At 40.1% G+C, this 23,914-nt stretch overlaps 2 protein-coding genes across 3 annotated transcripts in view; both read left to right on the forward strand.

Annotated features, from left to right (window-relative positions):
• Nucleotides 1–10,730, forward strand: part of fndc3a (fibronectin type III domain containing 3A) — a 51,418-nt gene extending 40,688 nt beyond the window's left edge. For both annotated transcript variants that reach the window (XM_062418731.1, XM_062418732.1), the window contains 12 exons: nucleotides 1,379–1,517; nucleotides 1,998–2,066; nucleotides 2,188–2,306; nucleotides 3,584–3,689; nucleotides 3,912–4,087; nucleotides 4,253–4,366; nucleotides 4,683–4,832; nucleotides 5,836–6,206; nucleotides 6,756–6,968; nucleotides 7,253–7,419; nucleotides 8,451–8,575; nucleotides 10,005–10,730. In XM_062418731.1, coding sequence (XP_062274715.1) covers nucleotides 1,379–1,517; nucleotides 1,998–2,066; nucleotides 2,188–2,306; nucleotides 3,584–3,689; nucleotides 3,912–4,087; nucleotides 4,253–4,366; nucleotides 4,683–4,832; nucleotides 5,836–6,206; nucleotides 6,756–6,968; nucleotides 7,253–7,419; nucleotides 8,451–8,575; nucleotides 10,005–10,328 — 2,073 coding nt within the window. In that variant the 3' untranslated portion in view covers nucleotides 10,329–10,730. The remainder of the gene's footprint in view (nucleotides 1–1,378; nucleotides 1,518–1,997; nucleotides 2,067–2,187; nucleotides 2,307–3,583; nucleotides 3,690–3,911; nucleotides 4,088–4,252; nucleotides 4,367–4,682; nucleotides 4,833–5,835; nucleotides 6,207–6,755; nucleotides 6,969–7,252; nucleotides 7,420–8,450; nucleotides 8,576–10,004) is intronic.
• A 5,326-nt stretch (nucleotides 10,731–16,056) lies between these two features.
• mlnr (motilin receptor) lies at nucleotides 16,057–19,424 on the forward strand. Its single transcript, XM_062419371.1, has 2 exons — nucleotides 16,057–16,840; nucleotides 19,114–19,424. The coding sequence occupies exons 1-2, from the start codon at nucleotides 16,057–16,059 to the stop codon at nucleotides 19,422–19,424; spliced, it is 1,095 nt and encodes a 364-aa protein (XP_062275355.1).
• Nucleotides 19,425–23,914: the final 4,490 nt, after the last annotated feature.

A 23,914-nucleotide genomic window follows, 5' to 3' on the forward strand; every position in this document is an offset into this window, starting at 1 on the left:
CTGACACAGCAGTGCAATCTCATGGGACTTTTTTATTGCACAATAAAATAAATCAGTCAAATAAATTTGCATCCATGTTCCTGTAGTTAAAACTAGGGCTGAAACGATTACTCAAATTATTAGATTACAAAAAATGATAGAGGCAGTTTTTCATGAATTGAAGCTTCGTTTAATTAATTTCACATGTTTATATGACATGCTCTTCTTATGTTTTACACAGATGGTTATTACTGATGCACATCACGTCACTCGCTATGTCGCAGAGCAGTTTACTACAGAGTGAAAACTACAAAGTGTGTGCGGCATCTAGTCGGGGGCGACACACACACATCGTTTATTTGCCCTTCATGTCTTTTTTTTCTAACGTCACCGTGTGGATCATTAAGCTTGTTGTTCTAGTTAGTGAACTATCAGTTTCTACCTGCTGAGAAGATCTCAGTCAGCCAGTCAGTCAGCCAGTCAGTAGTAGGAGATGAGGAGAGGAGCAGGTTGATCTCAGGTCTCTACACTGAAAACCTGAGGTAGGAGGAGCGGGGCAATCTAGTAGACCTAATTTGTATGGTAGCCTAATGATGCAAAAATTTAAATCAGTCACACTAAAAGTAAGTAAGTTCATGTATTTGTTTCAGAGGGCATGAAGTTAAATGCAATAAATGGGTTTAGTTTTGATTAAAACAATTGAATATTCAGACCAAATAGCCTTTGTCTAAGTTATAAATCTTAAATATGTCTTGTTTCAAAGTCATTTGACTCTACTCCATTATTAATTTCATTTATTTGTTTCAGAAGGTACTGAAGTTAAATGTAATAAATGGGTTTAGTTTTGATTTTAAAAAGGAATGTCCAGGAATAAAACCCACTTGATTGTTCATTTTCAGAGACATGTCTTTTTTGTCCTTTTTCTCATTTTTACTTTCGCTATTTAATAAGTCAAAAGAATTTATTCGATTACTCGATTAATTGATGAAATAATCGATAGAATAATCGATTACAAAAAGAATCGATAGCTGCAGCCCTAGTTAAAACAATGTAGTTAATTCAGTACTAGCTATTATAGCCTACACTTCCAAACCCTGCGTAACCAACTGTATTATAACTTGGCAAAACTCAATGGCTGGCACGCAATAAAGACGCAAGTAACGCGTGCAAAAAAAAACACTCCGCCCCACCTGCGTGACACGTCATGTCCGTTCCTGATGTATTTCAGCTGTTATACTACTACCCTTCATTAACCTTCTCTGTGTCTACTCAGTGCTTGTTATTAAGAAACATAATTACATTTATACACTTGCCTTCAGTGACTATCTATGCAAACATAAGCTGGTTCGGACAGTTAAAATTTGACTCCTCACTGTGAATATTCATGCATTTCCTCCAGGTGGCGGCATACAACTCGGAGGGGAAGAGTAACCCAAGCCAGGTGGTAGAGTTTGTCACAAAGCCAGACAGACCTAGCTGTCCCTGCAGGCCTGTCATCAGGGGAAGAGTCCTGCCCAACAGCTTCAAGATGGCCTGGGGTGAGCATCTTCTACCAGTTCCCTTATCAAGACTTTTCAGTCTTGCATGTGGTTGACAGTCTGGAAAGGCCAGTTTATACTGGCACACACAGCTGACTTTTCACATTGTACTCCAGTAAGACCATAGATGAGTCTGTCTGAGACGGATGATATTTCAAGCTCTCTGTATAATAAATGAATGATGGTTCTCTTCTTAATTCAGACATGAGCATGAATCCTTCGTACACGTCAATGAACAAACACATCACCCCAGTTTTTAAAATGAAAAAATTTGCCTGCAGTGTTTTGAGAGTTTCCAGATGGAGCTAGTTAAGTTATAATCAAATCCCTCTCTATATTTCATAGTGCTTTTATTAGTCAAGTATACCAATTTCCAGACATATGTAACATAATGAAAACTGAGCTTGCTGCCATTGCCATGTAATGAGCTTGGTTAGCGCAGTTTGATAATGATTTTTTTGTTTCTGTTTTACAATATAGAGTCTCCCAAAGAAAATGGTGGAGCAGAAGTCACAAAGTACGTTGTGGAGCTGTCTGAAGGCTTAAGCGGTAAGTTACAAGTGGTGAAAAAGAAAATGTTTGACAATTATTTAAATGAAATGGAAACTGATGTTTTGGACAGTGACCCACAATAATTTAAATGATTTTAAATTTTTTTGTCTGTGATTAGGTGTGTCATGGGAGCTGGTATATTCAGGGCCAGCTGTGGAGCATGTGTGTGAAGGCTTGAAGCCTGGCTGCTCCTACCAGACGCGAGTGTACTGCATGAGCGAGGGGGGGCAGAGCCCGGTGAGTCATTCAGCATCAGCACACGTGGGCACACAGTCGCACACATGGTACTTCACAGGAATTCAAAGAGTTTGCCGATCAGTTACGATTGGATTTGATTGCTGGTTGGAAGGGAGAGCAAAATTTCACCTGTTTTATGAAATACAAGTAGAAAGGACTGCTGTTAAAATTTCAAACTGAACTGCACCTAGTTAGCTGGAAGGTTACAGCACAATGTGTGTGGTTTGATTCTAGCCAGGGATCTTTGTTGCATGTAATACCCCCTCCCCCTCTCTCTCCACTTGTTTCTTGTCTCTCTCTTCACTTTCAACTGTCCCTTGATATACAAAATGCCAAAGAAATGACACAGATCTCATTACTAATCCTTTATCTGACTTAAAATAGACTTATGATGTAATTACAAAGCAGGCTCACCCCAGACATCCAACATGTGTAAAAACTCTTCTCTTGCTTGCCATTACAGTCCACATGACAATATAGCTATATAAATCTGGATAATTGTGCACTGATTTCTTATTATTGACACATTTCTCGGCTGTTACGTATCATTTAACTGTTAGGGGAAGCAGCAATGAATCTCACCACAACCCATGATTGATCTGATACATTTTACATGAATAATTTGAGATATGCACTCTATTTATGGCGAGTTTTAATAGGAAATTGTCATTCAGCCAGTCTCCTATGTTGAGAGATTAGACTATGCTTCCTGTGTGTAAGTACAAGACAAAGCCTGCTAATCGATTAACCCTCCCTGCATGTGTCAGAGGATGTTTTTCTTAATTAGTTCAGTTCACAGACGCTCTTCATTAATTTCTTCATCAGCTGTTAGTGCATGCATTTATTCATGATGGGGCTTGTAAAGAAACATGACTCACGGTGGCAAGCTGCAGCCTTTTGGGTGCAGCACAATGTGATATCAGTGTGACATAACGCTCACATGTTTGCCTTTTGTCACACAAGTAGAGTCTGGATTTTTTTTTTTATTGTATTTATTTGCCCCCACCCCCCCACTCACCAGACAATCTCTCTAACTTTATCCACAGCTTTATGAGGAATGCTGGATGTTTCTCTGTGTGGTTGAATGATGCTTTCACATTTATCTCCTTTTCTGGCATGTTGTAGCCTGATTTAGTCTGATAAGCTGGTGAAAATAACAATTTGTATCCAGTGTGTCTGTGTTGTTTGAGAGAGAAAGAGGGGAGGTGGAAGGGGGGTGAGATTGTCAATTTGTTATTTTCTCTGGGTCTTAATTGGTGTGTTGTCTTTCTTGCAAGCTGTCGGAGACCCTGCAGGTCCAGACTCCCGCTGTGCCCCCAGGTCCCTGCCAGCCCCCTCGGCTGGTGGGCAAGCCCAAAGCCAGGGAGGTGCAACTGCGCTGGGGTGAGTCATTTCTCTCCAACTCAGATCTGTGTTGGATGTTTTCTAGCTTCTGTTGATGCATTTATTTTTCTGGTGAACTAACTCAAAGCAGTGTGCTTTGATAATGCAGTTTGTAGTATTTTGTTTGTACATCTATCTTTATACAGATTTTTATTTTATTTTCCTGGAAAGTCCCTTTTAAAGTGTATTGACGTATAAACACTGGTTGTATAAATTCTCTAGGTCCCCCTCAGGTAGACGGAGGCAGCCCAGTGTCCTGCTACTTTGTGGAAGTGAGTGGGCCGCAGTTTGAGGATAACAAGGAAGTTTACCAGGGTCCAGACCTGGACTGCTCTGTGGGAGGCTTAATGCCTGGCAAAACCTACAGCTTCCGACTCAAGGCCGGAAACAAGGCTGGGGTGAGAAAGACCGATCCGAAAACTGATCCATCAATAACAGTATAAAAGTTGTTTAGTTTTTTTCTTTTCTGCTGCACGCTTTCATTCCTCTCTTGTCTAATATGATTCAAAAATCCAATGTCGTTTTTTCAGTTGTAAAACTTTTTTGTTCTTTTGTGCTGACAGCCTGGACTCCCTTCAGAGCGATGTGAGATTACAACAGGCCCCGGGGCCCCGGAGCAGTGCAAGGCTCCGTCCACCACATGCAAATCCCCCAGCTGTGTTGTGGTGAGCTGGGAGGTAAGATCCACTCAAGCTCCACTCCCTTACTGACAAACACAAAACTGTAATCGTGCACACATCATCCTGAGAATAAGAGTGTACCTATGAGCATGATTTTTGACATCAAAGTAAAAGTACCTATGTTTTCCAGCAGATAAAGTCATCAAATGATTAATGTAGAGAAGGAGTCATTTGTAAATTGTTGGTGGTAATAAAACTTTGGAGGACATTTCATATTGGACACAAATTATTAATCAAAGAGTGTTTTTTATACCTTTAAGTATAACTGTATTAATATATTATTACGCAAACACACTCAATGTTTGTCATCTAGGCTCCAGCCTGCAATGGAGCTCCGGTGACAGAGTTTCGTCTTGAGTGGGGCGCTGCTGAGGGCAGCATGCAGATGTGTTACAGTGCACCAGCGCTCAGCCATGAAATGAAGGGCCTACTGCCTGCAACCAACTATTTCTGCAGAGTACAGGTGAGCACCAACGCTTTACGGTATCTGGCCGAGGCTAATTTTCATCTGTTGCTCCTGGACATATGTGAAAAATACACCCTGAAAATAGAATCATATCTCACCGTACAATGAATAAATGATAACATCTCACCCAGCAACCCCTTATGATCATTTTCTGTAGAGGCTTGATAAAGATCCAGGAGCCCCACCCCCACCCCCTGCAAAATGAATAGGTTAATTTCACATTAATTTGATTAGTGTCTCAACTAGATTTTGCTCAATAAGAACAGCAAAGAGCAATGAAAAAAGAAAAATATTCCAATTTGCATCTGTGGGAATGAAATTTGATGAGATGAGGTTTAAATTATTCGATGAGAACTAGGGGTGGGATATTTGAAAGAGCCCAAATAGTGGATTTTACAAATATTTATTTTGTAGAGATGTTTTTAAATTTTTAAAAAATAAGGTAGGGCAGGTCAGTAGCATCACTATCTTAGCTCTTTCTCCTCCACTCCACTGTGTTACATCTATTAGCAGCTCTCAACAAAGGGAATCACATCCACCCGCTGCATGATGCAAGTTTCATTATTTGGACATCACTGGCGTTGGGGGTGTTCTCTTGAGATAAAGCTGAGCTACAGACACGTGCAAAGTGCTCTCAAGGGACTCCCATAAACGGTTGACCCCCCCAATGCAATGTGTTTTTTTACCACTATTTATCCAAAAACCTTAGACAGTACAAATACCCAGACTGTGAGTAATTATTATTATCTGGTCAGGCTATGAAAGCAGACTTCCACAGATTGAAAACATTAACACTCTTCTGGTCCAGGTTTTTCAAATATTTTATAATTTTATGACTTGGCTAGTAAATAAAAAACACCACATCCTTGTTGAAAATTGTTGAACCCTTTACCAGTTATTTTTACATCAGAACTCCACCTTGTGGGCAAACACGGTGCCCACACATTTCCTGTTTGGTCACCACAGGTGACTCAATTAGCTGACTCTTGCTGTCATGTAGGCTATCAATGTGGCTGGCGTGGGGCCCTTCAGTGAGGCGGTGTTGTGCCAGACGCCCTGCTCCGTGCCTGCAGCCGTCAGCAACTTCAGCGCGCTGAAGGAGTCCGAGCTGCAAAGGTACAAGACTACAGTGGACACAGAGGAAGACGAGGAGGAGGAAGAGGAGGAGGAGGAGGAGGAGGAAAGCAGCAATTCCCAGCCACAACCCCTCTACTCTCCGTCCACCTGCTTGGGTATTTGCTGGGAACCCCCGTGTGATCACGGCTCTGAGATCACTTCCTACCTGATTGACCTTGGAGAACGCCAGCCCATCGTCGTCGGCCCCGTCACTAAACACATCATCCAGCATCTGCAGCCTGACACTAGCTATAGGTCAGTACTTTATTGTGAATTTAAAAGGTTATCAGGTTGTTTTACTGTTCTACACAACTTCGCACCATATCGATGTCAACAAGTCAGCGGATGTGATACAGATAAATTACGCTCGCACGCACACACACACACACACACACACACACACACACACACACACACACACACAGACACACCACACTCATGATGCTTTGTACTTAAGGACACTAACTGAAGCACACTATAATTTATTGCATTTCTAAAACCAGGTTATTCTGGACAGGGCTCACTACTGTTTAGGAAATGGTTTGTATTCAAGTTTCAGGCTGGTCGCATGTCTGTATTTCTTTTTAATGTGTCATCGACACAAGGATGTGATTCATACCTGGTTAATTATGTTTGCCACACAGAGGCAGCGTTGAGAATCAAACAGAGAGCCAAAAACAGCTTAAAATGTGTCTCTTTCTTAGGATAAATATTACATAAAATTACAGTTAAAATACTCTTAATACCATTTTAACAGTGACTGAGGTGTTTCTGCTCTGATCTTGACATCTCTTCTTCTTTCAGGATCCGAATTCAAGCCCTAAACAGTTTGGGAGCAGGCCCATTCAGTCACACCTTTAAGCTGAAGACGAAGCCTCTGCCCCCGCAGCCGCCCCGCCTGGAGTGCACCGCCTTCAGCCACCAGACCCTCAGGCTCAAGTGGGGCGACGGCCCAGCCAAAGCCGCCACCTCAGACGCCCTCCAGTATCAGCTGCAGATGGGGGACAAGAGCGGCAGGTCAGTGGCCCATTAGCCAGGAGAGGGGAAGTAACCTGACAAGAGAGAAACTGATAAGAGGAGACAAAAGCCTCAGATAACTGTATAGAGGTGGGTGGGGTACATATAAAGTACACCAGATGGACAGAGCCTTATATGGAGACAGGAACTAATGATTTGCTTTATGCTGCTGTATATTTCCTGACAGAGGAGTCACTCGTCTTGTTTGCTTTTGTCTTCTTTACCCTTTTGCTCATTAAAATCCTTTTTCTCTCTTTCTTTTTTTCATGTTCCTGTCATTGCAGATTTATATCCTTGTATAAAGGACCATGCCACACACACAAAGTCCAGAGGCTTAATGAGTCTACCTCTTACACGTTCCGCATCCAGGCCTTTAATGAGGCGGGCGAAGGGCCCTTCTCCAATGTTTACACATTCACCACCCCACGCTCTCCTCCAGCCCCTGTGAAAGGTACAGTGGCAGCCTTAACGCTTTCTTTCTTTTATCTTTCTCTCTCTCTCTTCCCGATGTGGATCAGCTCTTATTATCTTTTACAAACACTCATTTCTGACACACAAGACAGCCAGTGCTCAGCTTTTAACTTCAGTTGACTCCAAGTTTTGACTTTAATTTGATTAAGACCCAGCTGCCAGAGATTCACTTGTCGGCTGTCATCATGAGTCAGGTTGTTCAAGCTTCAGTGGTCTCGTCTCAACAGGCGTCTGCAAAGCCTCTTTTGATCCTACATGTTGAAGTCAGTAATGAGGATGTGGGTTTTTTATTCCCAGAGCTTGCACCTCTTTTCAATCATGTGCCACTTTGTCACTGTTTGTCTCCCCACACGCTGAAGTGGACTCTCAACCACCAGCTGTTTGAATTCAGAAGAAGTATTTCAACATTAAATTTAAAAACTGATATCATAATGCCACAAAGAAATAAAGTCCTCCTCTGCCGCTGTATTCCTTCATGATCATCAGGACGCTTTTACTGTTGAATACAGCCGCATATTTTTTATTGTTTCTGCTTAAAGACGAGCATGACTCATAGTTGCTGCACTCTGCAAACTGGGAAAAGTCACGTCGTTTATGTAAAACTCACTTTTAATCAATCAGCTGAGTCACTGTATATCAAAATAAGTTCTATTTCATTCAAAATGGTTTCTGTAGCTGTCCCACTTTCAAAAAAATATCCAGAAATTCTTCATAAAGAAATTTCAACAGCACGTCTGACATTTTTTGGGGAGTGTGATGTCAGTTTCAAGTTACAACCAGCTTTTGCAAGTGTGATCTGCTCTAAGATTCCAACCTTGAGGTTTTATAGATTATGTTATGTTATGTAAATTATGTTAAACTGAGTTGATATGCCTCTGTATTAGAAATGGACCTTAATCTGATTGGTGGATCTCATGTTTTTAAATTAGATATACAGTGGCAGATGTATATTATTGCAGATATTTCATTACATCTAACACTCTCTTCTCTCACTCCACCCCCACCTTGCAGTCCCTAAAGTGGAGCGTCTGGATGACAACTCCTGCGAAGTCACATGGGAGGCCCTGTCGCCCATGAAAGGGGACCCAGTCATCTACACCTTGCAGAGCATGATGGGAAACTCTGACTTTAAACAGGTACGGAAACATTTATTCTGTGAAGGTTTGCTACTGTTTTGTATTTTGTGTCCTTCACTCTTCACCTTCGGCTGACCCGCCATCCATCAGAGCAGCCTTTTTATGCAGATCAGGACACAGATGAATCCAGGGCTTCTGTATCAGTCACTGCTGGCTTTAAATTGCCCCATTATGCAAAGGTCATTGATCCATGACGTATCCCAGGTGTCTCGGCCCTGCTCACACATTCATCCCTCTCAGTGGCCTCCAGCCATGCTAACCTGGAATAATGGCCACTGCAGGCATATGCTAATCTCACCACATCAGACATCACGATTGAGTCAGGGAGTTGAAATATGTGGCTGCCATCCCGCTTAAGTTTGTTTTTGTCCTTATTGTCCATCTCAGTGGCTGAGACTTGAATTGCTTCTGAGGGATATGAATTTGGTCAAGATACACCCTCCTCCAATAATATTGAATGCAGTATTTTTTCAATGGTTTCTCAATTTATAAACAAGAAAAGCTGGAGATGAATTAATGTTGAATTAATGTTTAGACTCACTTTTACACTTTAAACTAGAAGTTGCATCAATGAGTAAAGAGAAATAATCCTTCATTCACAAAGGTGCTTTAAAAACCTGTGAGTGCATCAGACAGAAGATTTCCATTTCATTCAAGGTGATAACACACAACTCTTAACAAATCAATCAGAAAATAATTAAGTTAAAAATTACTCAAAGCTAACAGAGAAAAACGTTGTTTTTGTTACATTCTGCGTGATGCTTAAAGAACTGAAAGGTGATAACATCCATTTGATCAGAAGCAAAATGATTGAAAGGATGTTGTCAACTGTATAGGCTGGTACACGTTCAATATTTTTCGATAAACTTAATATCACCGGTATTGATAACCATATTTAGGTTTATATCATAAAGATTCATCAAAGCAGCAGAAGTACATTAATTCTCCAGTGACATGAGGTTTAATTATTATGAACATGATGACATGCAAGGAAAGATTTAAAGAGACATATATTTCATTTGATTCAACATGACTAAGAGTCCTCAGCCATGTTAGCAGTTCTGTGAGGCTGTACTTCAGAAGCCTAAAGTTTATTCAAATTCATCCTTTAAGGACAATTCATATTTGTACAAAATTGAATGGCAGTCCAGTAATAAATTAGATGTTTCAGTCTGGATTACAGTGGTTGATCGACCATCTGACCGACATTGCCGTTCATAGAGCTGCTGATGTTGCTAAGAAAAATGAAATTCAAGATATTCATGACTGAATTTGATATAAATGAAATAAATGGAGAGCAAGTAGATGTAAAAATGGTACACCAATTGAATGTTTGAACCCTTTGTTGTTGGATTATCTGTTTTCCATTCTCTTCCTGTCTTGTGTTCTCTTTTTAATCACACCCTCCCTTCTCTCCTGCTCTCCTCAGGCCTACAAAGGCTCTGCCACATCTTTCCATATCCAGAACCTGCAGCCCAACAGTGACTACCGTTTCCGGGTGTGTGCCATCAGGCAGTGCCAGGACGCCCCAGAGCTGAGCGGTCCCTACAGTCCCACAGTGACCCTCTCCCCACAGCGCAACGACGTGGCCGTGGGCGCTTCTGCTGCTGGCTCGGGGTCCAGGGCCGGCACGGAGTCCAGCCGCGCCAGACGGAGCCTGACAGATGAGCAGTGCGCTTTCCTCCTCCTCATGGTTTTTGCCGTCATCGCCATCCTCATCGCTTTTGTCATCCAGTACTTTGTCATTAAATGAGCAGTGTACCCCCCACCCCACCCCAGCTGCAGGGTTATAGCTTTATTCTTTACCCCCCCCCCCCCCCCCCTGTTGTTTTGTATTCTTCATTTTGTACTTCTTTTCTGTTGTCAACAGAGTACTCGCATTAGCTTTCAGGGGGGAGGGAGGGCTGGTGAGAGCGGGCTGGATAACAGTTTTGAATTTGAGGATGTAACAACTAATTTTTGGCCTGTGATACCTTCCTCTCTTGCCTCTTGTCACCCTGCCCCAAACTCTGTGGTATCTGTTGTTGAGTTGAGATTTCTGTTCCATCATGATTTGCTTCCTGTGCAAAAAGGAACCCCCCGAAAGAGCAGGGATAGTTTATTTTGGGGGAGAGGGTGGGAGGGAAGGGGCACTTCGACTCATGTACTTGTTGATTACAGTTATATTTATATATATATATAGTTATATTTATATATATATATATATATATATATATATATATATATATATATATATATATATATATATATAAACCGTATATATGTGTATAGAGATAGTCATTATTTATATTTCCATTTATGTGTCAAGTATGAAACTGTTTTTGATAGATGTGTTCCAAAAAATAGTACGTAGGTATGTCATTAGCCTATGTGCTATTTGATCCTGGGACCTGGATGGCCAGTGTTTGCACAGTGGGGTGTGTGTGTCCAGATGTGTATATTGTATGTAGTTGGTGCCACAGAGGTACACGGCTGGGAGGGCTTCAGGGCCAGATGAAGGGACTTTAACCCCCTAGCTGGAGTTTAAGGGGTCTAGCGAGAGAAGAAAATGAAATTCTTGTTCACATTATAGAACATTCATTTAGCACTTTCCAACCTTTTTGATGTTCAGAATGTTTAAGGATGCAAAAATGACTGGAGAAATGTTAGTATATTTTTGTACAGTGAAGACACAAGGACCTGTAAGTTTGAGGAAAAAAAAAAAGCTCAGTATAAAGTTAGAAAACAAACAAAAACCAAACTAACAGTGAATTCTAATTATTTTTACTATCATATAGTTATACTGTAGCTTGTTTTTACAATCATGCAGCTGCTTTACTCCGAAATATTGTTGTTCAGCACAAAAAATGTATGCTTACCTGTATGTTCTGTTTTATTTCTATTTTTTGTTTTTCCCCAGTAATTAATTTTGCACCTTAGAGGAAAAAAAACCTTGACTCAACCTTGGTCTCGTGATGCATTTTATAGAACACACTTTGAGATTGTGCGAGCCCTACTTCTGTTTTGGGTGTTTTAAAAGTTGTAGTACCACATAACATGTCACTGAAACAGCTGATCTAGCTCAGCAAAAGAAAACTAAAAAACTAAATAAAGAAAAATCTAAAAAAAAAAACCAGAGGTAAAAAAAAAAGTATGTACCAGTTGTTTCAGAGGCCTTAATTGGAGAGGAAAAAAATCTCGGGAGAATTTTCTTAATTTCTCTTAAGTTGTCATGTTTTTTCTTTAGTGTTAGAAACACTAAAATGTGTTTTATTTACTTTTATTTTTTTCAACTTGTATTTGATGTTAGTAAACCTACGTAATCATGAGCGAAATGGAAAAGTAGTTCTGTGTACTGATTTCTTTTGATTTCTTTTGTCAGGTTATACATGTGTGAAGTATATTTTTTTATAATATTGAAGTAATATAAGTTAATACTCTCCAGAGAAAATAATAAATCCTGAGTACTCATGAATCATGGAACGCAAATGACAGATACAACATGTGTTATATCATGTACCTCCTGTGAATCTAAATTTACCTTTTCTCTGTGTGTTAAATATTGGTAACAGATTGCTAACGCTGAGTTTTCAGTAGTAATCTGCCGTAGGGTCTATTGTTTGGTTTTGGGCAGATAACCGCTGTTGCAACCATAAAAATGAAATACAGGTACCTTGCAAAACGTCTTGGATAATTACATGATTTGGTCTTTCAGACATTCTGCAGATGTCTTCTCTTTGTCGTTTAAAGAATTCAAATTCCTATTTTTGATAGCAATTGCAATGTGTGCCATTTTAACACCTCTTCACCCTGGGCTTACTACCTTTGGTTGGGGAGATTAAGAAAATGCTACAAAAATGAGTAAAATATGCACAAAAATAGAGACCATTTTTATGTAATTTTAATGTTTGCAGTTACCTCATACACCGTACATTCCAAAATGAAAATTTGTTATACTATACATACTACCAGACATATCACTTTAAAATGTTCGTTATGGGAAAAATGTATAATCATAGAAATGTATCTAAAGTGTATCTGTATAGCCATGATATCTACAAAGGATCCATGCACAATAAAAGATTTATAATTCTTAATCATGTTTGAACTTTGGACATGTGTGTGTCTTTGGATTATTCATCAGTCATGTGATCATAGAATACTTGTTTCTGATTGGCTACTGTGTACCACAACTCCTCAATCCTTAATTCCAATCAGCAGTTTAATCACCTGTTCGAAATCAATAAAAGGAAATCTTTTGACAGTCATTTGATAATTGATTAATTTTTCTACTGCTATTTTTTAAGCAGAAATATGAAGCATCCACTGGTTCCAGTTTATCAAATGTGAAGCTTTGGTGGATTTCTTTGTTTGTTTGTTTTTTAAATCATTATCATAAATACTTAAAATACAATTCTTTGATATTGACTTTTAAGTAATCAACTTTCAACTAATTAATCACGATTTAAATTAATTGACTTGCAAAGACTCTTATCCAACCCTCACTGGTGAAACAGACCTAACACTTAAACTGACTCCATACAAAGTGAGTGGAAAAATCAATATGGAAACACAGCGTCACATCTCTTATCATTGGACAAGTGTGATAATACACACTGAGGTGTACCGGTATAGAAAGTATTGGTATTGCCACACAATGCCATGGCAGACTTGCCTTTTTTGTTTCATATATTAGGAAATATCTAGTTGATAACTTCATATTTGGCATAGCTTATTTCTTTGTCTTCAAAACATCTGTAATAAGGCACATCATCTATAAAGTTTTGGTAAAAATGTGTCAGTCTTCAAGCAGTAAGCTAACACTAAACATACTCAGAAGTTGAATGGTCCCTCTGAGTTTGACCAGTGATTAAAAACTCCACATTAAACAAAAGAATACCAGTTGTGGGGAAAGAAACGTAATGAAACTCTTATCTATATTGACCATGTTGTTTTCATATATATTCTATTATGGACCTGCAGTGCCTGTACATGGAGTTTAAACCTGTCAGCTGCTTTCATTTTATAAAGGAAATGTACGCTGCTGAAATGTTACTGTTGTATTTTCATTGAAGATTATAAAAACAGGTATTCACAATGTCAGTCTCCTGAACCAGTAATAAAATACTGAAAGCTTTCTCATAGACAAGATGTGAGGCCCGAAGCTGAATCTGTGATGGTGACTCAGCGCTGACAAACAGCTATTTGTCCAGTCAAAGGATCTGTGAGTAAGATATACACCTGTCCGCTCATTCTGTCGTCACGGCTGACTATCTGCAGCCTGAAAGAATATTTTATCATTTTCTTTCCCCTTGTTTACTCCCCTTTTCTACCCTTCCATCCTTTTTCTCCCAAGACAAGAGGACCTGTTGAGAGATACAGCTGAATGAAAGCTTCTTAAGTAAGATATAGAAGCTCCTGTCCACTGTGCAAGCACACCTCAGCAGTCTTAGCAAGAGAGCCGTGATTAATGAGGGTGAGAGTGAGGCTTGCTTGTCTTGGTCAACGTTGTGTACAACATCGGTCTTGTTGATAGACGGTCTGGAAACCACCTTTTTTAAAAGAAACAAACAGGCAAACAAGCTTTCCCTGTCGTGTTGCTTTGAGAGGAGTAAACAATGACAGGAGGGGCATTCCTGCTGCCCCTCGGAGGTCTGAGTGGTGCATCCGGCCACAGGTCAGCTCAGTGTAAACACACCAATATGCCATGATGTCAATGTGACTCTTGTTGCAAAGGTTCACATAGATCTAATGGATATGGTGGCTCTGAACCAACAAAGCACAGTATTGGTCATCTAGGTTGCTGTGATAAATGTCTCTTTACACACAAAAAATCCCCTGTAGATCAGGAACTGAAAATACACCTGTGTGTCCATGGCGTAGATCCATGGTAATGTGCAATACACTCACTAGGGAATGCAGTCCATAAAAAATAGGAAAATTATCTTCACACAGAGGCATTAATTATCCAATTCTCATGTTGATCTGTACATTTTGCACCCCTCTTTCTTTCACTTCAGAGCTTAAAATCAGACAGAAAACATTTGAGTTTGTGGATCAGTGGGATGTGAAGACATTGTACACCCAATTAGAAATCAAAAGATACCAAATTCTAATATTGAACTGGATTTTCAACCTCAATCAGGAGAAGGGACCCAAACAAAAAACTCCTAAATCATCAAATTGCCTAATTCATACATCCATTCATTATCTATACAGCTCTGCAGAATTTTAATCCAAAGTGACATACAGATTTTGACTTCTTTATGACCCTTGACCCCTGCTTATACCCAAACTTAATGTGATTTTTTTTTTAAATGGCATTCCTCTTTACTCGTCAGCGCATTGTTGACGTTAGGTTTGTTATAACAAGCCTGATAGGTAACTTGAGGGTGAAAAGGAAAAGATGAGCGAGTGGGAGTGTGGAGTGATGAAGCTGAGCAGAGAGACAGATGGGGCCAGTGGACAATTAAACAAACACAGAACTCATTTTTCATTGACTACTTCCAGACAGCTCGGCAAACACGCTGGGATTTCAGTGATTGATGCATTAATTAATAAAGTTATATCCCTCTTTTGATGTATTGATGTACAGATTGGTATGATCCTCAATCAGCATTTACTCTCCCAGAGGAGAGAGGGAGGGATGGAGGGGGGGTGTTCCCTCGAATCCTACCCTCTCCATCTTATGCCTTTTAGCGTCATTTATCCCATCATCATTAGATTAAAAAGATGACTTAGAAACACACACAACAGACAACCTCCTGGTTGCTCCCTGACTCCTCAGGGTGCTGTGGAGGAGGTGCTCTCTTCTTCGTCCCTAGCCAGAGCTTGACTGCCCATTGAGCATCAGGAACCGGCTCTGCCACTTCATGTGCTTCTACTGCTGCTGCTACTGCTGCTGCTCTCCATCGACACACAGGAACAAAGACCAAGAAAAAGTTGAGAGGTTAAGAGATCCAGCTCAGTTTTGAAGGTAAAGTCCCTGGCTTTTACAAGAGAATCTGCTTTTTCCATGTTTTAACCTATTCAGTACAACATATGTGTGCTTTATATTGCAGCTAATTGTTTTAGAAATTGTGTTGCTGTCATTTTCCAGACATCCTCTGTTTTCTGTTAATTTCTGCAACATTTCATTATCACTACAAGGTCCAATATTGTCAAATCAGTGTCCATTTACGTCATAAACTTGCAGCAATTAGGACCAAAATGAATACTAACTTTAACTGTGATGGATTATTGCCTGTAATATATGGAGCAAATTTCAAGATACTGCTAAAAAATGCTCATAACATACATAAATAAATGGAAACTAATCACTGCATGGGATTTTTTTTAAATCCCTACAGAATGTCAGCAGTAATATTAAATCTACATTATTTCTACTTTAAAGGACAAAACTTGCAAAAACACAGGTTTTTATCCTTTAACGGCTCATTTTTCTCTCCGCAGCTGTCTGTTGAGTCTTTCACTTTCTCTCACAGCACATAGCGGAGGTTGGCATGCCCTGGACCAGACCCCAGGTGGAGCTTCATGCTGGTGGAGCCGAGGACATGGTGCACCACAATATAGACGACCACCACTATGAGGGCTCCCTGTTCCCCGCGTCCACCCTCATCCCAGTCACCGTCATCTGCATCCTCATCTTCATTGTCGGGGTGACGGGCAACACCATGACCATCCTCATCATCCAGCACTTCAAGGACATGAAGACGACGACCAACCTCTACCTGTCCAGCATGGCGGTGTCTGACCTCATCATCTTCATCTGCCTGCCCTTTGATCTCTACCGCCTGTGGAAGTATGTGCCCTGGCTGTTCGGGGAGGCAGTGTGCCGCTTGTATCACTACATTTTCGAGGGTTGCACCTCAGCCACCATCCTTCACATCACGGCCCTGAGCATCGAGCGCTACCTGGCCATCAGCTTCCCCCTCAGAAGTAAAGTAGTGGTGACCAAACGCAGGGTCCAGTATATCATCATCGCCCTGTGGGGTTTTGCCCTGGTGTCTGCGGCCCCCACGCTCTTCCTGGTCGGGGTGGAGTACGACAATGAAACACACCCAGACTACAACACGGGCCAGTGCAAGCACACCAGCTACGCCATCAGCTCTGGACAGCTGCACATCATGCTCTGGGTGTCCACCACCTACTTTTTCTGTCCAATGCTCTGCCTTATCTTCCTCTACGGCTCCATTGGGTGCAAGCTGTGGAAAAGCAAGAATGACCTGCAAGGCCCCTGCCCTTTGGCAAGAGAAAGGTCACACAGGCAAACAGTCAAAATCCTGGGTGAGTTGCTTTTTTTAATTTTATTTCCAAATGCATGCTCATTTTATGCTGATCCCAGGCAACAATCGGGGCAGATGATAGTGGAAAATTGAATAAAAACATACCTTAAACACCACCACTGAATGTCATTCTTCATATACTGTGTTTTGCCCCTTTTAGTTCAGATTGTTAAACTGTTAAATTCTCTACAAATATACATATCAGAAAGCCAGTTTGCACAGTTAACAGACAGCTGTTAGAGCATCAAACGTCATCCCATAATTAGACATTACAGGACTGACTTCCTCTGATTCTTCCTTTCACCGCTCTTTCTTGCAAACCAACTTTAAAATGACAATTCAGATCCAGAAACAACAGCAAAAACAAATACAAAACTCTCATTGTTGGTTAAAAGCTTAAACCAGAAATCATCAGATTTTCATCAGTCTGCTTTTCATCGTTGCTGAAGCAAAAAGACAGACTGACAGATCTGAATGTAGGATTTCTGGTTTTCTGGCATAAGCTGAGCTGTACATACTTTTTTAAATATATTTCAGGTATATATGTAGAAGTGATTTGTAGTAGTTTTGCCTATTACGTGCATCATAAAAACATCCAGCTGTCTACATGTTCTTTCACCAGCCATTGTGTTGCTTTTGTCCTGCAAATGTGAAGAGGAGAAAGCTACTTCCATATGTGTTGTTGTTGATATCAGCTGGTTAATGAACTTGTTTTGTCTGAGGCTAATTGTGTCCTTCCACTGCACATACTGATTGGCTTAATTCCCAGTTCTGGTATACCGTGCAGGAAACCCAGTTTTACAGTAAAAGACAGAGGCCAGGGCCATCTTTATGATCCAAATATTTAATCATGATGCTTCCATTAAGATATTAATGCAGTTCATTATCTGCGCACACACTGCACAGAGCTCATGTTGTCAGACCTGCTGCCGTATCCACGTTTGTTGAAACCCAAATTGGATTGTCATCAGAGGTCTCCATAAATCACCCTAATGGGAATTTACATGCTCTCACAGCCCTGGACATCTTTTTAATCTACTGGTGTCAATGAGTCACTGAGTGATAGCTGTACCCTGAAGGCTAGACACGATCCTGGACTAAACTGCATCATCTGCTCACTGTGAACCCACAACGGATGTCCTTAATGTACAATTAACTATTAACTGATATACCTCTCTTTTAATTACAGAACTGCACTGTATTATCCTTGCAAGTGGCCGTCCCCATCACACAGATTTATGATAATTTTATCTGCAGGGGTTTCTTGATCAATACCAGTGACTCAGTGATTACCTCACCCAGCACTACGATTTCTGGCTTTCTAAAGCTAAATAAAGCTTTGCTCTTTATAAAAAAATTTTTTTTAAATGGTGATAATTTCTTTATAGATATATACGCTCTAATTAGCTTGCTTACTTGCCTGTATTATGAAAAGGTGACTTCACTGTTGGAGCCAATTACAGGTCACAGTCAATTAAGGAAACAAGAGAGGTTGTGCATGTGAGTATGTGTGTTAGTGCGTGGGCTTAGCATGATCATCTTTTGATGTAGCTGTAATTGCTGCTGGTCATTAATAAATGTCAAGGGTGATCATACACAGTAGACCATCAGTTATTTAAAGACCCTGAAAACCAATTTTCTTAATCTGCCTCTTACCTTAAATAATAGAGTACCAACAAAGCACATTATTATCTGTCAAAGTTAAATCAATACTGGTTATTTCACATGAGACATTTCTCTCACTCTGGGCTCTGTTGAACGAAGGTGATGTCAGGGTTTTTTTTGCACATAGCAAGAACCATTATCTGATGACAATTGTTGGGTAACGAAATTGCCCATGATGGGTTGTAAGAACTGTAAATCAAATTTCCCCCCACACAGACTTATGAAGCAAATTAGCAATTAGTTTTAGACCTATATTATAAAATTATTTTATTATTTTTGATTGTAATTGTTGTGTTCACAGCGCACAAATACTAAAAGGGAAAACTGTCATATCTACTTTTAGTGTCATCTAACTAAAGGATTCACCTCCAGTGTCTTGGTGTTGAGGCACTAATCTCAAATCTCATTTTTATAACTGGGGTAAACTGGCTGTTTGCTTTCTTGCTGAGTTAGATAAAGAGATTAATAACAGTCTACATGAAAAGATGAATATCAATCTTCTTACCTAACTCTCGGCAATAAAGCAAATAAGCGTGTTTCCAAAATGTAGTCCTTGAATGCCCCTTTAACTGACACTAATTTCCTCCCCTAACTTTATTTTTCCCTCAGTGGTAGTGGTACTGGCCTTCATCATATGCTGGCTGCCCTACCACATTGGCAGGAACCTCTTCGCTCAGGTGGATGACTACGACACAGCCATTTTGAGCCAGAACTTCAACATGGCCTCCATGGTTCTCTGCTACCTCAGCGCCTCCATCAACCCCGTTGTCTACAACCTGATGTCTCGGAAGTACAGGGCCGCAGCCAAACGACTCTTCCTGCTGCACCAGCGGCCCAGACAAGCCCACCGTGGCCGGAGACAGCTCAGCAGTGTAATCGACCACATCTCCACCCTAAATGAAAGCCTGACTGGGGTGTGAAGAATGTCAGCACAGCACTTTGAGTCAGTGTATTTATGGGCTTCACCACCAAGAAGAGAGTTAAGAGGCATCTTTATTGTTCAGGAGTTGTAGCTCAATGAGGAAAGCGGTGACGCTGTTGAAGTTGTCTTTATCTTTGAGGGGGGAAACTAGGGCTTAAAGCTTCACTGCACTTCAATGCAATGTCAGTTTTGTTATGGCTAAGTGGCATTTTGTTCACAGAGACTGGATGATCACAATCTTCTTTTTTTTGTCATGATGATATTAATTCGGTGGATTCTGAGCAAAAATGATTGATTGATTGATTGATGATGACTTTTCAGGAAAACAGATTTCATATGAGTGTCATTTACATTTTCCTGCTTCAGTGTTACGCACCTCATGCAAAAGTATTTACTTCTACACTTTGTGCTGCCTCATTGTTTTATTGCTTGTTATCACTAATTGAACAAATACACCATTTTAAACTCACAATTATCATCAATTCGCCACACTGACTAATAAGTGATCCCTCTTTGTTAATGGCCAACACTTGAAATGACTGTTCATGTATGATGTTTTATTATAGTCTCAGCCACGTTCTGTTGTTAGATTGAATTGATTGGATGTACGGTGAACAATTATTATCATACTGTTTGTTTGTTGTTCTCATAAGTCAAGAAAAAAACAAACAAGTAAACCTATTAGTTTAAAATTGGGTATTCCAGCATTTGTGTGTGTGTGTGTGTGTGTGTGTGTGTGTGTGTGTGTGTGTGTGTGTGTGTGTGTGTGTGTGTGTGTGTGTGTGTGTGTGTGTGTGTGTGTGTGTGTGTGTGTGTGTGTGTGTGTGTGTGTGTGTGTGTGTGTGTGTGTGTGTGATGTTAGTAGGGACTGTGTGCCATCTTCTAAATGAATAAATGGAACATAAACTTGATAAAAGCAGATCAGTATGAAAATGGGGACAATTGTTGTCTGTGTGTTTGATACAGGAGCCACCTGAGCCCTGAGGTTTTGGGGGCTGCGTACGTGCCGGCCATCACATGTAATCTGACATGGCTATTATATTACCTGGGCTCTGAGTTGGATTTACGCTGGCAGCCAATGTTCCTGCATCACCATATTCAAAGTAATGGCTGCTCTAAGTGCATTTCAAAGAGGAAAAAAGATATTATGTTGTCAGCAGAGGCAGAGATTATTTCTGTTATTGCTTCCACTTGCATAATCTAAACACCATTGTACAAATCTTCTTTGATGATACATTTCTGATCAGTAATTGTACACTTTTGTGTGCCTCATGCGGAAAAGTAACGTCAAAGTTATATTGTATTTTTAACCTGAACAAGGTCTAATCCCAAAATAAATAAGACTTTTTTTCAGGGTCTGTCAGCCATACATCTTGTTCTTTTAAAAGGAACCGTCGTGATCTTACCCATGAATCACCGGGCCTTGGTTTGCACAGATACAAAGAGACAAAGTCACACTGGGCTGACTCATCCTCATGACACTTTCTTCACTGAGCTATTCATCTCTGCCAGATGAGCTGAAGCAGCGAGTAAAAGCTTATCTCTCACAGACCATCCTGCCATCACCCAGAGAAAGATCAATAAGCAGCATGGCTCCTCTGTTGGTTATTTTCTTTACAATGAAGAGAGCGACCGTGAGCGGCTCGTCCAGAGCTGTCAACACCTCCCTAAGGCCATCTTCACACCACCTCACATCACTCAGCATCAGTTAGTTGTTTTGACTCTCTTTTTCAGTTCATGACTTCTACTCTATGAGCATCTTTGAATTAAAAATATAGTCTATTTCCTGATATTATATCACAAATGAAACATACATATTTTGAACATCAAACTATTATTACAATTATATTATTGATGAAACACTATTATTTTACCTCATAATCAGTGTTTAATGCGTTTGCAATATTTATTGACTGAGATGGTTGTATTTTTATGGTCTAAACACACAACACATATTTAAAATGTTTTTTTTAAATGACAAGTGCTTGTTTGGCTGTCTCATTTTAACATCTGGAAACTGTCAATTATTGTTTCTCTATTATTAAATAAGTGAGCTGGATAAAAGTGGCTCCTTTTATTACTAAACCACAAAAAAGACAGGATATTATACAGTGCACTGTGCTGGCAGTAGCACAGAGTTGCAACTGTGTACTACCATGATATGGTTTTAATTTACATTCATCTCTGAATGACACTTCATGATGTTTCCAGATACAGCTGCACTGGTCTAAATTATTTCTACCAGCAGGGGGAGCCAAAGTACACTCTTGTCAAGAGAGACAAACTATGTAACGCAACAAACATTTTATAAAATATGACAATGTATTTGTTCAGACATATTACAGCAATATTGAAAGTTTCTGGGGATTTAGATTAATCAAATTTTGGTTTTCCAATTACATTAAAGCTTCTCTTTGTTTAAAGCTTCTTGTTTTTGTTTCTCTCTGTAAGAAATCTTTATCAGCTTCTCTATACAGCCCATTTCCACAGATTATCAGCAACACTTATTCACTTCCTGTTTGGCTCCTGTCCCTGCTGGTCCATGTGTGCGACCACAGGAAGCTGATAAAATGGAGGTCATGTAAAAGAGTGCTTCTTGGGGTTCTGATAAACAACTCTTTCTACAAAGGTGTTCACTATTTCTCCTACTTGTTTCTGTTTTAGCCAGCCAGGTGGTTTTCTTCATGGCCTGTGATGCTGTCTTTCATCTTCCTCAAAAACCCAAAGCTTTTCCCCCTCTGAGCTTCACTGTGAGGTTGATCATACACCACAAATGTTGGCTGTGAGAGCTGCTATGATGGAAAGGCAAGGGAATATAGTGACTACTTTAGAGGTGTGAGGTCATTTATATTTGTGCCAACATAAAAGCCTGAAATGGTTTGTCTAATTCACTCACTGGCAATCATGTCTTGCGGTTGCAATGGGTCGGATGTTTGCCAGCACCGCATCACTTTCAGTGTGTGCTTTTGTTGTCACAGCTGGGTGACAGTAATACAACAAACACAAATGTGTCTTTGCCTTTTACAAACCACCAAGCGCTCCCGCAACCCTTTCAAATGCCTCGGATGGCAGTAATAATGATAATAAACTTCATTTATAAAGCACTAATCACCTCATCTTCTAAAGCTTTTAGTAAAGACTTTCCTTTGTTTAATGAACCTTGTTGCAAATGGAAGACGCAATGCTCCATTTCTTTCTCTAAATGAGTTGAGTTCCCTGCAATTTGGAGGCTAATTTCTATCTACTTGTTATCTGTTAAGTGTTTGTTCATGAACTGTGTTTGACATCAGACCTGTTGAGAGAAAAATGTAAATCTTACAAAAGAACCAGTTTGTCTGTCATTTTCAAAACCTGTGAAACTAGATCACAACTTGCTTCTGGCTATTAGACAGATAAACAAAAAGATGTGTTGACAGATCAGAAATTTAGTTTTGATGATGGTAAGAATACATTTTTTCATGTGGACAGGAAGCTATTTTTCTCCACTATTCTGTGGCCTTAAGATAATTTAAGGAATATTGTGTTGTCAACATGCCAGCAGGAGAAGCAGCCTTTCCTGCTACTATGTGTGTTGTTGGTGAATTAGAGGCCAATCCATCAGATGGCTTCGTCACATTTCCACACCACAAACCACTTGGGTGACTGACTCTCCTCCTTCCTCCCTGCTCCAGGGAGCACAACAGAGACACTCCCAGATCTTTCATTCGTACATGAAAAGTCAAAAGGAGAATAAATGACTAAAAAGTAGCTAATATTTACATGCTTGCCAGTTGTGAATGTCATAGACTTCCATCATAGGGAAACTGGAGAGAACAGGGAGCAAGCAGTTTGTTCAGAGGAGATCAAGGAGCATTAGAAATGTGCAACGCTTAAAGCAAACCCCTTGAAATCCTCCTGCACGTGATAAAATAGTTACAGGAGCAGGTGAGGCTATGAAATGAAGTATCAGACATGCACAACCTAATGAAGAATCTTGCAGCCTCAGCTCACATTAGATTTCCCTCCCATGTCCCAGTTACATGAGATTCGACAGGCATGTTTTACATAACTATTGTCATGGTGATGTTTGTTGCTTGTAAATATTCTAGATGCTGCCATTACATCTTCATATTATTCAGTTTTTGTTTTTTTACATTATTCAAACTAAGTTTTACAGATCCTTTAGGAAGATGGACATTTAGGAAAAAATACCACATACACTTTTCAGTATTTGTATGATTACAGCTTCTGAATACTAAAGACATTTATTTAACCAGTATGCATGAACATACTGGGGATGGAGGACCATCTGAAGCTAAACTGAACCACTTTGAAATACTGTAGTGGTGAGTGATACCCGACCTCACACAGCCAAATAAAGACAGCCAGAAAAATACCAGAAGTCAGCAGATGGTGTCTCCAAAGTAAAAGAAGAAAAAAAAGATGCACATGAAAGGATATTCAAACCATATGGATGCTCTCATAAAAGTAAATTGAAGGTTTAAAAGA

The sequence above is a fragment of the Scomber scombrus genome, chromosome 5 (genome assembly GCF_963691925.1).
Source record: "Scomber scombrus chromosome 5, fScoSco1.1, whole genome shotgun sequence".
In the NCBI taxonomy this organism is placed as follows: domain Eukaryota; kingdom Metazoa; phylum Chordata; class Actinopteri; order Scombriformes; family Scombridae; genus Scomber; species Scomber scombrus.

Coding starts and splice junctions, on each gene's coding strand:
- mlnr (XM_062419371.1), top strand. CDS start 16,057: ATGCCCTGGACCAGACCCCAGGTGGAGCTTCATGCTGGTGGAGCCGAG. Junction 16,841..19,113: donor GCAAACAGTCAAAATCCTGG/GTGAGTTGCTTT, acceptor TTTTTCCCTCAG/TGGTAGTGGTACTGGCCTTC.